The sequence below is a fragment of the Vipera berus genome, assembly GCF_964194415.1.
Source record: "Vipera berus genome assembly, chromosome: 1".
NCBI lineage: Eukaryota > Metazoa > Chordata > Lepidosauria > Squamata > Viperidae > Vipera > Vipera berus.
The window spans coordinates 42,982,384-42,995,375 of NC_138202.1; the positions used below are offsets into that span (position 1 = coordinate 42,982,384).

The window sequence follows — 12,992 nt, forward strand, 5'->3', positions numbered from 1 at the left end:
AGTGGGTTTGCTTTATTTTATATACTGGTGATTTGCCCTGTCAACGTTGGTGGGAGTGGTCTTGGTGGTTCCTTAATTGGGTTGTTGTTTACTGTTAGCTTCTTTATCTGATTTGATAGTTCCTTGATTGGGTATTGTTTGCTTCTTGATTGTTGGTCTCATGTTGATTTTGATGTTGATCTCTGCCTCATTGCTGGTAAGGAGGTGTTTTCTGTTTCATAGAGGTTTTCTCCTTATCAATACTAACTTTTATTTCCTTCTAGAAATACAATTTAGTTAAGGGAATTTCCTGATAGGAGAGAAATTAAAATAGTAAGAAACCAGAGGCTTTCAATGTGACTCTTGTGCTCGCTTAGGAGCAAAATGACTAAATAGGTTAAGATGCCATGTTTTGTTCTGTAGATACCCATGTATTAATGTAAACTTCCTATATTATAGCATAGAAGTGCTTGTTATTTTGCCATTCTGTTTGCAAAGGTGAAATCAGTTCATCCTAAACTTTCATAATGATTAAAACTGAGCACAGTAGCGTATTATGCATAACTGAATATTTAACCTGTGTATACATGACATGTCTAGTATTTACCTAACATCATTTAATACCTCAAGAAATTATGATTTATCTGCTGACTTAGGACATGCCACAGGATGGTATTTATAGAAAGACATTTCTTGATACTTACATTTATCACTCCACAAGCAGAGAGGAAACTCATTTGACTTTAGTTGCCTATTGCACTTAAAAAAAAACACCTTACCTTTAGTTCTTTGGAGGGTTTAGAGTTTGTCCCTTCACCCAACTGCATTCTCCATTGATAGATATTTTTTCCAGGACCCTGTATCAGTAATAGTCGCTGGTGAAAATCTTTGTCACGATAGCAGAGAGCAGCTCGTTTTAGTTTTTAGTTCCAGAGGGTAAGAGTAAAGAGTGAGTCATCTGTTGCAGAGATCCATTTCACGGTCTCTGGAAATAATAGGAAGTTGACCATCTTATAGAGACAAACTATGTACTTAGCTCACTATTGTCTACATTAGTAACTAAGTTTGTGTATGTTATACTAATCCATAATTTATTTTAAGTACAATATGGTTTGTTGAAGCTATAGCAACTGATTCACACATATTGCATAGCTGGGGTTTACAAATAAAAATGGTTGAGTTCATGCATCAGACTAAGCCAAGACTAAATGAACTAATTAAAAGAAGCATTGCTGTTATGTATTATATTGTGTATTATATTTGGAATCTGAAGAAAATATTACATTCAGGGATAGGATGGGGATGAGCCCATGAATTGTTAGGCTGCCATGGTGGGAAGGGTATGAAGTATTTTTATGTTGTTGTTTTAGCAATAGCACTTAGACTTACCGTATATACTGTTTCACAGTCCCTTACAGCCAGTGCTTTTTTTGTTAAAAAAAAAAGGTACCAGAACTCACACATGTCATACAACCCGCCTTGCCTACCCTACAAGGTTCCATCCAAAAAATGTGCCAGAACTCCATTCTTGGCATTCTATGACAAAAAAAGCCCTGCTTATAGCCCTCTCTAGGCAGTTTACAGACTTACCTATTGCCCCCAACAGTCTGGCTCCTCATTTACTGATCTCAGAAGGATGGAAGGCTGAGTCAACCTTGAGCTGGTCAGGATCAAACTGGTGGCAGTCAGCAGAATTACAATACTGCATTCTGACCACTGTGCCACTATGGCTCATATTTTTTATTTTATTTTATTGTGAGCTGCCTAGGATTATTATATAAGGTAGGCAGCCTTGTAAGTCGTTTAGATAGATAAGTTAAAAGTATTTGTTTATAAGATGGCATATTTCCAAAATCAAACAAAAAATTCTACAAAGCTGTAACCCTCCCCCCATAGAATCATGGGATTTTTTTCCCCCGAAGAATGTCCCAGGCGTTTCTAAGCCAGACATATTCTTAGAAATAAAATTGTACTTGAGGTTGATACTTTGTCTTGTACAAATCTCAAGCATAATCTTTTTTTAAAAAAAAATTACTGGTTTTGGGGTGAGAAAACCTGGATTCAATTTAATCCCAATGAAATGATGAGAAAGAATATAACAGTATACTTCAGCAGGAAGACAGGACACAGAGAAATTATACTTTACAGGGTGTCTTTGGGGATCCCCTATAAGCCACTGCAATGCCACATTGACGTTGGAGAAGCAGAGTAGATCTCCTTCATAGGAGCTTCTATTACACATAATTTTGCACTGGGAAATAGCTATTGCCTAGACCAGTATTTCTCAACATTGGCAACTTTAAGATGGGTGGCTGGAGAGGAATTTTTCTGTATTTCTGATCTAATTTTCTAATAATTTCTAGGTCTGCCTTCTTCATTGCTTCCAGCTTGCTTAGAAGCAGTAATGGCAACAGAATGCATTAAGAATTGTTGTAGAGGATGTTTATATATTAATAAAGAAAAGCATGATGGTAAGTTCAGCTAATTTAAATATCTTAAATGTTTTAATGGTGACGTGACAAAACTAGTAACCATTGCCTCACTTTCACTTGAACTCTAACGATTGTACAGGTAGTTCTCGATGTGTGACCACCATTGAGCCCAACATTTCTGTTACTAAGCAAGGCAGTTGATAAGTGAATTTTTGCCCCATTTTACAGCCTTTCTTGGCACAATTATTAAGTGAATCACTGCAGTTGTTAAGTTAGTAAGATGGTTGTTAAGTGAATCTGGCTTCCCCGTTGACTTTGCTTGTCAGAAGGTGACAAAAGGTAATTACATGACCCTGGGACACTGCAACCATCATAAATGTGAGCCAGTTGCCAAGCATCTGAATTTTGATCATATGACCATGGGGAGGCTGCAAAGGTAGTAAGTGTGAAAAATAGTCGTAACTCACTTTTTTCACTGCTGTTGTAACTTTGAACAGTCACTAAATGTACCTCTTTCCAATTTGATGGGTAGACTTTCAACTCCATTTTTGAATCAGTTATTCAGCTCCTAGGTAGCCATACTATCTAGCTAACACTTGCTAGCTTGCTAATCAGAATGTCATGTTGTACTTTATGAAATGGTTTGCCAAAATCAAAATATTTTACAGCTGCTTAAAGAGGCATAAAATAGGCCATACTCCAGTCAACTGGCACTTTACCCTTTTCCCAGTGTACATATATACTGTAATGATTAGAATTAAGTTTTGTCAACATTTATAATTTTAAGTAAATTGGTAATTTACTGATTCTGTGACTGATTCTGTGAACTAACACTGACAAATGGTTGAAATCATCAGTTATAATATTTTAGAATCATTGCAAACCTTCTCAAAATTGATACTCCATATCCCAGTCAATATGTTGGAAATGTGACCCTTTTAAAATACAAAAGGTTATGAACTGAGTACTGATGCGTTTGCTTCTTTCTGTGTTTTATCACAGCCTCTCTGGAGAAACAGTCTGCAGTTGCTGACAAATATAGATCAAAAGTAGTGGAGAAACCTCCTTTGTCTTCTGTATCCATGAAAAGGCAGGTTGGCTGTTCAGAAGATTATCTTCTCTCTAAGTTCCCACCAGGTGGCAAAGAAATACCCTTTGTAGTTCCTCAGTTCAAACTTGCTTACATCCAACCTCGAAATCTTGGTAATCCACATCTTGGGGGACTTCAAGGTAAAAAGATGAAAGAGTGTAAAATTAATGTTTCTTTTTGACAGGCTGCCTTTAGATGCATTGGAAACTTGCTTATGCAATTGATTACCACTTCAAATTGCTAATTAAGACTCAAGATCAAACTATATAGGTAAAAAGATGAAAGAGTGTAAAATTAATGTTTCTTTTTGACAGGCTGCCTTTAGATGCATTGGAAACTTGCTTATGCAATTGATTACCACTTCAAATTGCTAATTAAGACTCAAGATCAAACTATATAGATACATGTAGCCAGGGCTTTTTTTCTCATAGAACGCTCAGAACGGAGTTCCGGCACCTTTTTTGGATGGAAACTTGCAGGGTAGGCAAGGCGGGGTGTATGACGTGTGAGTTCCGGCACCTTTTTCTTTTACAAAAAAAGCACTGCGTGTAGCAGTGACCGTTTGTAAAACTAGGTAGACAGCTTCCTCCGGTTCTCACCAGTCCCCTCTACACAAACAACATTGAAATAGAAGCAGGCCATTATACTCTTTAGCTTTAATGAATAAAGTAAAAACACAGCTTTTCCCCATAGGGTTTGTTTTATCTTATTTGATGTTTTTATTTGTGTCTGACTGTTTTGGGTTGTTAGCTATTTTTGACTGTGGCTTAGTAAAAAGTAAGACCAAAAATAATATATACTGTACTGTATTGTAATGGTTGATTTTTTTTCTAAATTCTACAATGGATTGTAGGTTATTAAAATATGTACAGTATTCTTACTATTTCGGATTATTCTGTGACTTCAGAGAAGTCTGTCCTATCCACCACTTGTTAACCTAAAATGCATTTCATTCACCATGTGCAAGAAAACTCCTGTCTTCTACTGAGATTGGTTTTAGTCTTTTTATTATTTAAACATACAGATCAAACTTTTTAAAAACTGCTGTTTTTTTTTCAGATAATAGTTTTTATTCCAGCTGCATGACTTAAATCTGGATTGGACAATAGAGCAAAGGTCTTATTTCAGCCAGATATAGTTCCCTTCTCGTGACAATGTGCTCTTTTGTTTGTACTTCTGAACTTGCTAGCCTTACTTGTCCCTGGAGTCTATTGAATGAAAGAACAGTATCTTATTGTGAAATGTGTGCACCTCAAGGACTCTCAGAGCAGAGAGTTGTGCGAGCCACAAGTTTAGAGCACAGTGTATTTTTGGCCTTACAATCTAAAAAAAAAGTCAAATGTTTTGTGTTACTGGAAATTTTAGCTCTTAAATATTTAAACTATTCTCAAACATAGTTTTAGCCACATAACAATTCTAGAATGAAAGGTTTGCACATTGAATTTGCACTTATGGTTTTATAATGTAGAGCAGCATTTCTCAAACTTGGCAGTTTTAAGATGTGAAGTCCAACTCCCAGAATTGCCCAGCTAGCCATATGATATAGAGAGGATACTTGCAATTCCTTCTTTTTCTGAAATGCTCAATTCCAAGCATTGTTACTGTTGTGTACTGGGTTCTTGCTGGAAAGCAGGAGACAAGGGGAGAGAGTTCAGGCAGGAACACGTTTTATTGAAACGCAGAAACTGAACTTAGAACCAGGGCTGCAACGCAGCTATTTATACTCTGGCCACTAGGCGGCGGCCAATAGGTTTAAAGCAACCTATTGCCACCCTAGAGCCAACCAGTGGTGGTCCTGGAGACTGACTGTCTGAGGAGCTGGCGAACGTTACCCAGCTCCCTGCTTAAGCAATCTCACAGCAAACAAACCCACGTGATACAACTTAGTCAAACTAGGCCCAATACGTTACAGTTACCATAATGATAAATTTGATCATGAAAGTGAATTGGGATGGCTCTTATAACCTTTGCCTCTTTATTGATGAGAAGAGAAATGAGAACAACGCTGAATACGGTAATTTCTAACCATCTAAGATAAACCTTGTTCTAAAGTTAGCTTCTTTTTTTATTAAAGAGTTTTACAAAAAAAGATTTTACAATACATATCCCCAAAACCCACCCACCCCAAACCACCCCCCTTCCCCCCCACTTCCCAGAACTAAATACAGGGTTATAGATATAATAATCATATTCTAACTAAAAATTATCCATAATATAAAATTAACCAAATTCATAATGTGCTTTAACTCCCCTTTAACTACATACAAAGTACTAACACTAAAATTAATAACAATATCCCTCTAAAATCTACTCATAAGCTAAATGGAACTTTTTAGTCCCATATTTATTCTGAATATAATCTATCCATCTCCTCCAAACTGAAATATATCTTTCTTGTGAATGATCCTTCAAATAAGCAGAAATCTTAGACATTTCTGCAAGATTCGATACTTTAAACACCCATTCTTCTATAGTAGGCAAACTATCCTTCTTCCAGTATTGTCCCACCATTAACCGTGCTGCTGTTATCAAATTCAACATCAAATTGGTTTCTTTAACATCACAATCTACAACAATGCCCAATAAAAACAATTGCGGAGAGAACTTTATCTTTCTCTTAAAAATCTTTTGAATGTTCCACCAAATTTTAACCCAAAAAGCAAGTCCACCACATATGAAACTAGGTGGCTTCTAAACTACCACATCTCCAGCATTTAGACTGTAAATTAGGATACATGTTAGACCACTTTTTGGGATCCAAATACCATCTATAAAACATTTTATAATAATTTTCTCTTAAATTTTGGGCCTGAGTAAATTTAACATTTCTAACCCAAATTACCTCCCAAGTATCCAACGGAATTGGTTCCTGGATATTTTGTGCCCACTTTATCATACAATCTTTAACTAGTTCCGTTTCCGAGTCCAATTCAATTAAAACATATATCCTCTTTATATGTGCACAATTTAAATCTCTAATTTGTTTTACTAAATTTTCATCTGTAATTGTGATGCCAACCTTCTGATCCAACTTCCACCTAGCTTTCAATTGGGTATATTGAAACCAAGAGTAACTTATGTTTTCTTGTCTTAACTCATCTAATGATTTAAGTTGCCAATCATTCCCTTCCAATCTAAGTAATTCCTTATAGGAAAACATATCCAAACTCACTCCCATAGATACACCTTCTATCGCGTGTCCAGGAATTCCCCAAATCGGTATTTTATAATTTAACTTATAATAATACTTTTTCCAGACACGCAACAAGGCACTTCTAATAATATGAGATTTAAAAGCCCTATCCACCTTTTTATCATAAAGCAAATATGCATGCCATCCATATACCAAATCCCAACCCTCAAGGTGAAGTATTCTCTTATTAGTTAAATTAAGCCAATCACTAACCCATGTCAAGACCACCGCATCATAATACAGTTTCAAATTCGGCGCCTTGAGTCCCCCTCTTTCCCTAGCATCTTGTAAAATCTTAAATTTAACTCTTGGTTTTTTCCCCGCCCAAATAAATTTATTAATACCCTTCTGCCATTCATCAAGGTTGGCATCCTTTTTCAATATAGGTGTCATTTGAAACAAAAAGAGAAACTTCGGCAGAACATTCATTTTAACAACTGCGATTCTTCCCAATAGAGATAATTGTAATTTTTTCCAATTATTTAAATCCTTTTGTATCTTCAACCATAATGTTTCATAGTTATTCTTATATAATTTTGCATTTGAAGCTGCAATATACACTCCCAAATACTTAACCTTTTTTACTATTTCAAAACCTGTTAGTTTAATTAACATTTCCCTTTCACTCATAGACATATTCTTAGACAATATCTTAGTCTTACTACTATTTACCTTAAACCCTGAAACCTTACCATACTGAATTATAATTTCCATCAAATCTATAACCGATTGTATCGGTTGAGATAATGTCACAACCAAGTCATCAGCAAAAGCTCTCAATCTGTAATCATTCTGTTTTATTTTAATTCCCTTTATCATAGAGGACTCTCGAATATTAATTAATAAAATCTCTAATGTTAATACAAACAACAATGGTGATAGGGGGCATCCCTGTCTTGTACCTTTTTTAATTTTAAACATCTCTGTTAGCCTCCCATTAATTATAATTTGTGCAGTTTGTTGTTGATATATAGCTTTAATAGAATGTAAGAATCCTTCTCCAAAGTTCATTTCCTCAACAACTCTAAATAAGAATTGCCAGTTCAATTGATCAAAAGCTTTCTCTGCATCCAAAAATATCAATGCTGCAGGGACTTGGTTGTTCTTATCCAAGTATTCAAGCAAATTTACAATTTGTCTTACATTATATTTCATATACCTTCCAGACATAAATCCCGATTGATCACTATGAATCATTTGTTTCAAAACTTGCATTAATCTATTAGCCAATACTTTAGCAAAAATCTTATAATCTGTATTCAAAAGTGATATAGGTCTATAATTTTTAGGTTGAGTATGGTTAGCTTCTATAAAGTTGTTTAAGTGATTAAGCATAATTTCCACTGGGTATGAAACAAGATACCAAGGATGCATATGACTGCCTGCAAACAGAAGAGCAAAGCAACTTACAAGTGTGCTTATTTACTTATGCTATTTAGAAGCTGACTAACACCACAAATCTCTCATGGAGGAAAACTCATTTACATTAGCTAATCCATGGTTGGATTTGCAAACTAAATCTTGGGAATTTAGAAGTAAAAGCAGCTTTATAACTTAGAAAACACATTAGAGGAAAAATGTATGGCAGCAAGAACACTCACTTGCTTCTTTCCCTCATTTATAGCAGGGTCCTGCTGTTAGTTTTTTCGGTGTACAGTCCTTTAAAAAGTGACAAGAAAAAATTGGAGATCCAAAGTATGAAAGAAAACAAAAGTGACTGAAGGCAGAAGAAAGAAATATCGAGGAGGAATGCAACAGTGGGTCAGCTAGTAGATGATGGTGTAGCGTGGAACATTATTGGCAACAAAACTAGTCTCCCTGGAAGGGCTGACATTGATCCAAACTGCTTGAGTTGCAAGCTTTTGAGCTGCCGCTGTCTGAGGCAAACCACAATTGCTGCATTAGTTGTATCATGGCATTGTGTAATTATTTGTACATCCATTTGCTGTTGATGACCTAATAATGCTTTAGCAGCGTCATCTGAGAACATCAGAGTGCCCTTCAGATCTATTGCCAGGTTTAAAAATCTAACAGCAAGGTTTGATGCCTTTCTGAAGAAAGTAGCGAGGCTTTCGGGATTGATGTCAGCCCTTTGAGATAGGCCAAGTCAAGAGATAGGCACTGTAGGGATTCTAGGTATGCTGCTTTATTGTAGTGAGGTAGAATAACAGAATCTTGAAAGTGTTTTTCTCCACCCTCTCTCCTATTTCTCTCTTATACCAGAAAAAATCATGGTGGAATTATTTCAAATTTCTTCCTCGTGTTTTCCATATTTCTAGGACTGAGTTGCCCTTTCACTTCCTTTAACAATTCATGCCTTCCTTGCCCAAAGTCATCCCTGCATTCATACAGGGGGAGAAAGCTTTTGAAGACATCACTTGGAAACAATCCTTGCATATCAAATTGAGGAGTCCTTGGTGCTGTCTGAGCTGGGGTGTGGGGTTTTTTGCAGATGTTTCATTACACAAACTAGATAACATCATCAGTGCTAGCAAAGGCTAGCATGATGATGTTACCTAGTTTGGGTAATGAAACACCTGCAAGAAAATTAACCTAGCTCAGAGGTCAATCCCGAGCTACAAATATTCTCCTTTATTGGTATTATCAAATCTCATTTTCTGATACTTGATGCATGACCCTTGGTCCTCTCTTCAGTGATGGCATTCTTTCCTTGTTTGTTTTTCCCAAACATTTTTCTTTAACCCACAGAAGCAATTCATGAAAGACCTAATTATGTGTCTATCTTAAAGCATCCATGCTACTTTTGGACTGAGGGCTCCTTCTTGTTCTTTCTGTATCACTCCAAGTTCTTTCATGATTATTTCTTTCATTATTTCTATGCTGGAAGAAATATCAACAACCTAAGATATGCAGATGATACCACTCTAATGGCAGAAAGTGAAGAAGAACTAAAGAGCCTCTTGTTGCGGGTGAAGAAGGAGAGTGCAAAACTTGGGTTGAAACTTAACATTAATAAAACCAAGATCATGGCATCCGGCCCTCTCAATTCCTGGCAAATAGATGGGGAAGAAATGGAGGTAGTGACAGATTTTATTTTCCTGGACTCCAGGATCACTGCAGATGGGGACTGTAGCAAAGAAATTAAAAGACACTTGCTCCTTGGGAGGAAAGCCATGGCAAATCTAGACAGCACACTAAAAAGCAGAGACATCACCCTGTCATCAAAAGTGCGTATAGTCAAGGCTATGGTCTTCCCAGTTGCAATGTATGGCTGTGAAAGTTGGACCGTAAGAAAGGCCGAGCGCCAAAGAATTGAGGCCTTTGAGCTATGGTGCTGGAGAAGACTCCTGCGAGTCCCTTGGACTGCAAGGCGATCAAACCGGTCAGTCCTAGAGGAGATCAACCGTGACCTCTTTAGAAGGCCAGATCCTGAACCTTAAACTCAAATACTTTGGCCACCTAATGAGAAGGAAGGACTCACTGGAGAAGAGCCTAATGCTGGGAAAGATTGAGGGCAAGAGAAGAAGGGGACGACAGAGAATGAGGTGGCTGGATGGAGTCACTGAAGCAGTAGGCGTGAGCTTAAATGGACTCCAGAAGATGGTAGAGGACAGGAAGGCCTGGAGGAACGTTGTCCATGTGGTTGCGATGGGTCAGACACGACTTCGCAGCTAACAACAACAACAGTCTTTTTGGTAGTCATGGCATTGGCCTGTCAATCTGGTAAACAGTTTGCCTTATGAAAAGATCCTGCTCCCCCTTCACCCATATATTTCCTTCTTTCCAAAGTGAGTATTGGCCTTCTGCTTGAATCAATTCCCTACATTTTTTCCCTCACCATCTTGGCCATCTTTGGAAGCAATACTTTTTTTTTTTTGAGGCAGGGGTGGGGAATAGCTCCAACAGTGACTTGTTACTTGGACAATTTGGTATCATTTCATTGGGATCAACAATGCTTCCTGGCTTTCCAGTTTTAAAGGGTATGATCTTCCCTTCGACATTTCTCCAAATGGGTAATGACTGCCATAAAGTTTTGCTGTAGACTGGCCAAACAGCCATATCCATTTGATCTGCCTAATAATATACATATATCATATCATACTTTTCAGGTTCAGTTGTAACGTCTTTCAGTGATCGGAAAGCAGAACTTTCTGGTATATACCATCAAAGACCTCCTCCTGATGTGGTATATAACCCATTCTATATGCAACTGCCACCTCTTTCTCCGGATTTCAGTCGAGCCCACAAAGAAAAAATGGCGAACAGGAGATTATATGGGTCAGGTAAAAGAGTTCATCAGTTGTAACATCATGCATTTCCCCCACTTTAAAGAATAGAATTAGAAGACAGCGGACATGAATTCTGCCTTTTTATATTAGTTGTGAATAAAATAAGCCTGCCTTAAACTAGGAAAGCATAAATGTCCTAAAAACTATTTTCCCAAACAAGGCTAATATTATTCTACATGTCTTATGTGTCTATTTCTGATTGATTCCCTAAATAGCCTTCCATTTAGACTGCTCCTATTAGTACAGTCTTGTATTTTGTTCTTTCAGGTCATTCTTGTATTTGTATTTAGTTTTTGGGCAAGATATTCAAGCTCTTTAATGCCCTAAAGGTACATACTCTAGGTGCAAAACCTTGAAAGGAAGAAGAACAAGTTAATTTAAAGAGCAGCTTTACTTGAGAAGATAAATCTACGTGGTATTTATGTGGACTGCATTTCTTGGAAGCAGAAGCTGCAGATATTGTCTAAAGAAGAAAATAGTTTAAGGATGGTCACTATTTGAAAATAGACCGACCAGGTGAATTACGGAAAATTTCAAGCCCAACTGAATGGTTTTGCTTTAGAGGATTAGTCAGTAGTTTTTCACAAGCATTCTGTAATACTTGAAAGCCAGTTTGGTGTAGTTGTGGTATTTTAAGAATTTTGTACTGAAATAGGAACAAAATGTGCTGTGTTTTTGCTATTGGAACCAAGTTTAGATATTTTGTGTGGCATCATCTTTGATTTTTCTAACTGCTATTCATACTACTTTCTGGCCTTTAGTTGGGTTGCTTTCCTTTCAAATGTTTTCCAGCTCAGCTAGTATTGCAGCAGTCACAGTTATCTGTTGTTGTTAGTTTAGATTAGTTGGAGTGCTGTGTGAATGGAATATTGAGAGGGGAACAGCTATTAAACACAAAATATTCGGCATAGGGAAGTAAGATTTCCTGTAGGTGAGCAGCTCACTTACATTGTACTATGTAAGTAGATATTGTATGTCTGTTCATACTGGATATATATTTCATGTATGTGTACGTATGTGCTTTTATACATGCATGCATGTACATATTAGACTGACTTACACTCAGATGTTGCTAAGGCTATTCAGGCTGTACGAAGCTATTTAAATATCCGTAGAACATTAACTGGGTTTGCATGCTGTTGTATCTTTCTGATGCTGAGTGTCTGAATGCAGGTAAAAATACAGAGTCTCCATGTTAGTCTGGTCTGTTTTGTTGCAATTTTGGACATATATCCATTTTTTATATGGTCTTGTGCCCTGTTAAATTTTAAAAGTATATTTTAAAATCCTAAGTTGAAGACTCTTGCTTTCATACTGTGCTCTTTTTGTCACTTGATTCCGCTGTTTAATTTTTACTGACTCAGTTCTAGATGGGTGTGAAGCTTTTTCAGACCTGCTTGATGTTCATAGAACCTATGACAGGACTTCTTGTTACCTTGTTGACTTTTTTGCTTCTTGCCATTGCAGTCTTGTGCTGTAGTGTCATGTCGATTCACGTAGGAGTTAAAGTGTGGCTCTCTTTGCCTTGTGTTACATTCTTGGTGGGGAAAATTTAAAGCAGGGGTGTCAAACTCAATTTCATTGAGGGCCGCATCAGCATTGCGGTTACCCTCAAGGGGCCGGGTGGTTATGGCCAGGGTGGGCGTGGCCTACTGGGTGGGCGTGGCTAGAGTGCGTGTGGTCTACTGGGTGGGCATGGCCAGCTCTACATCATTCACATCAAGGGTGCCTATGGGGGCCTGGGCAGGAGTGGGACAGATCTGAGGGTCTCTGGCAGAAGGAGGGTCTCTGGGCCAGGGCCAAGGCAGTGGGGGCCATTCCCTCACTGTTTCCAGGATGGCTTCGCAGGCCACATGAAACCACTTCGCGGGCCGGATCCGGCCCCCGGGCCTTGTGTTTGACATGTCTGATTTAAAGGAATGCAAGGGGTATAAAGGAAAACTCTCTCTGTCCTAAAGTTGGGCAGTCCTTTTCTAATAAAAGATTCAACCTCTGCTTCAGTTCTTGTCTTTTTCCAGTGTTATTTTTTTCTTTTGTTGGCAATTAAT

At 37.5% G+C, this 12,992-nt stretch overlaps 1 protein-coding gene across 3 annotated transcripts in view; it reads left to right on the forward strand.

Moving 5' to 3' along the window:
• TC2N (tandem C2 domains, nuclear) overlaps positions 1 to 12,992 on the forward strand; it is a 34,271-nt gene that overhangs the window by 10,986 nt on the left and 10,293 nt on the right. For all 3 annotated transcript variants that reach the window (XM_081331274.1, XM_081331276.1, XM_081331275.1), the window contains exons 2-4: positions 2,343 to 2,450; positions 3,414 to 3,641; positions 10,765 to 10,938. In XM_081331274.1, the coding sequence (XP_081187400.1) occupies positions 2,384 to 2,450; positions 3,414 to 3,641; positions 10,765 to 10,938 (469 nt within the window). In that variant the 5' untranslated portion in view covers positions 2,343 to 2,383. The remainder of the gene's footprint in view (positions 1 to 2,342; positions 2,451 to 3,413; positions 3,642 to 10,764; positions 10,939 to 12,992) is intronic.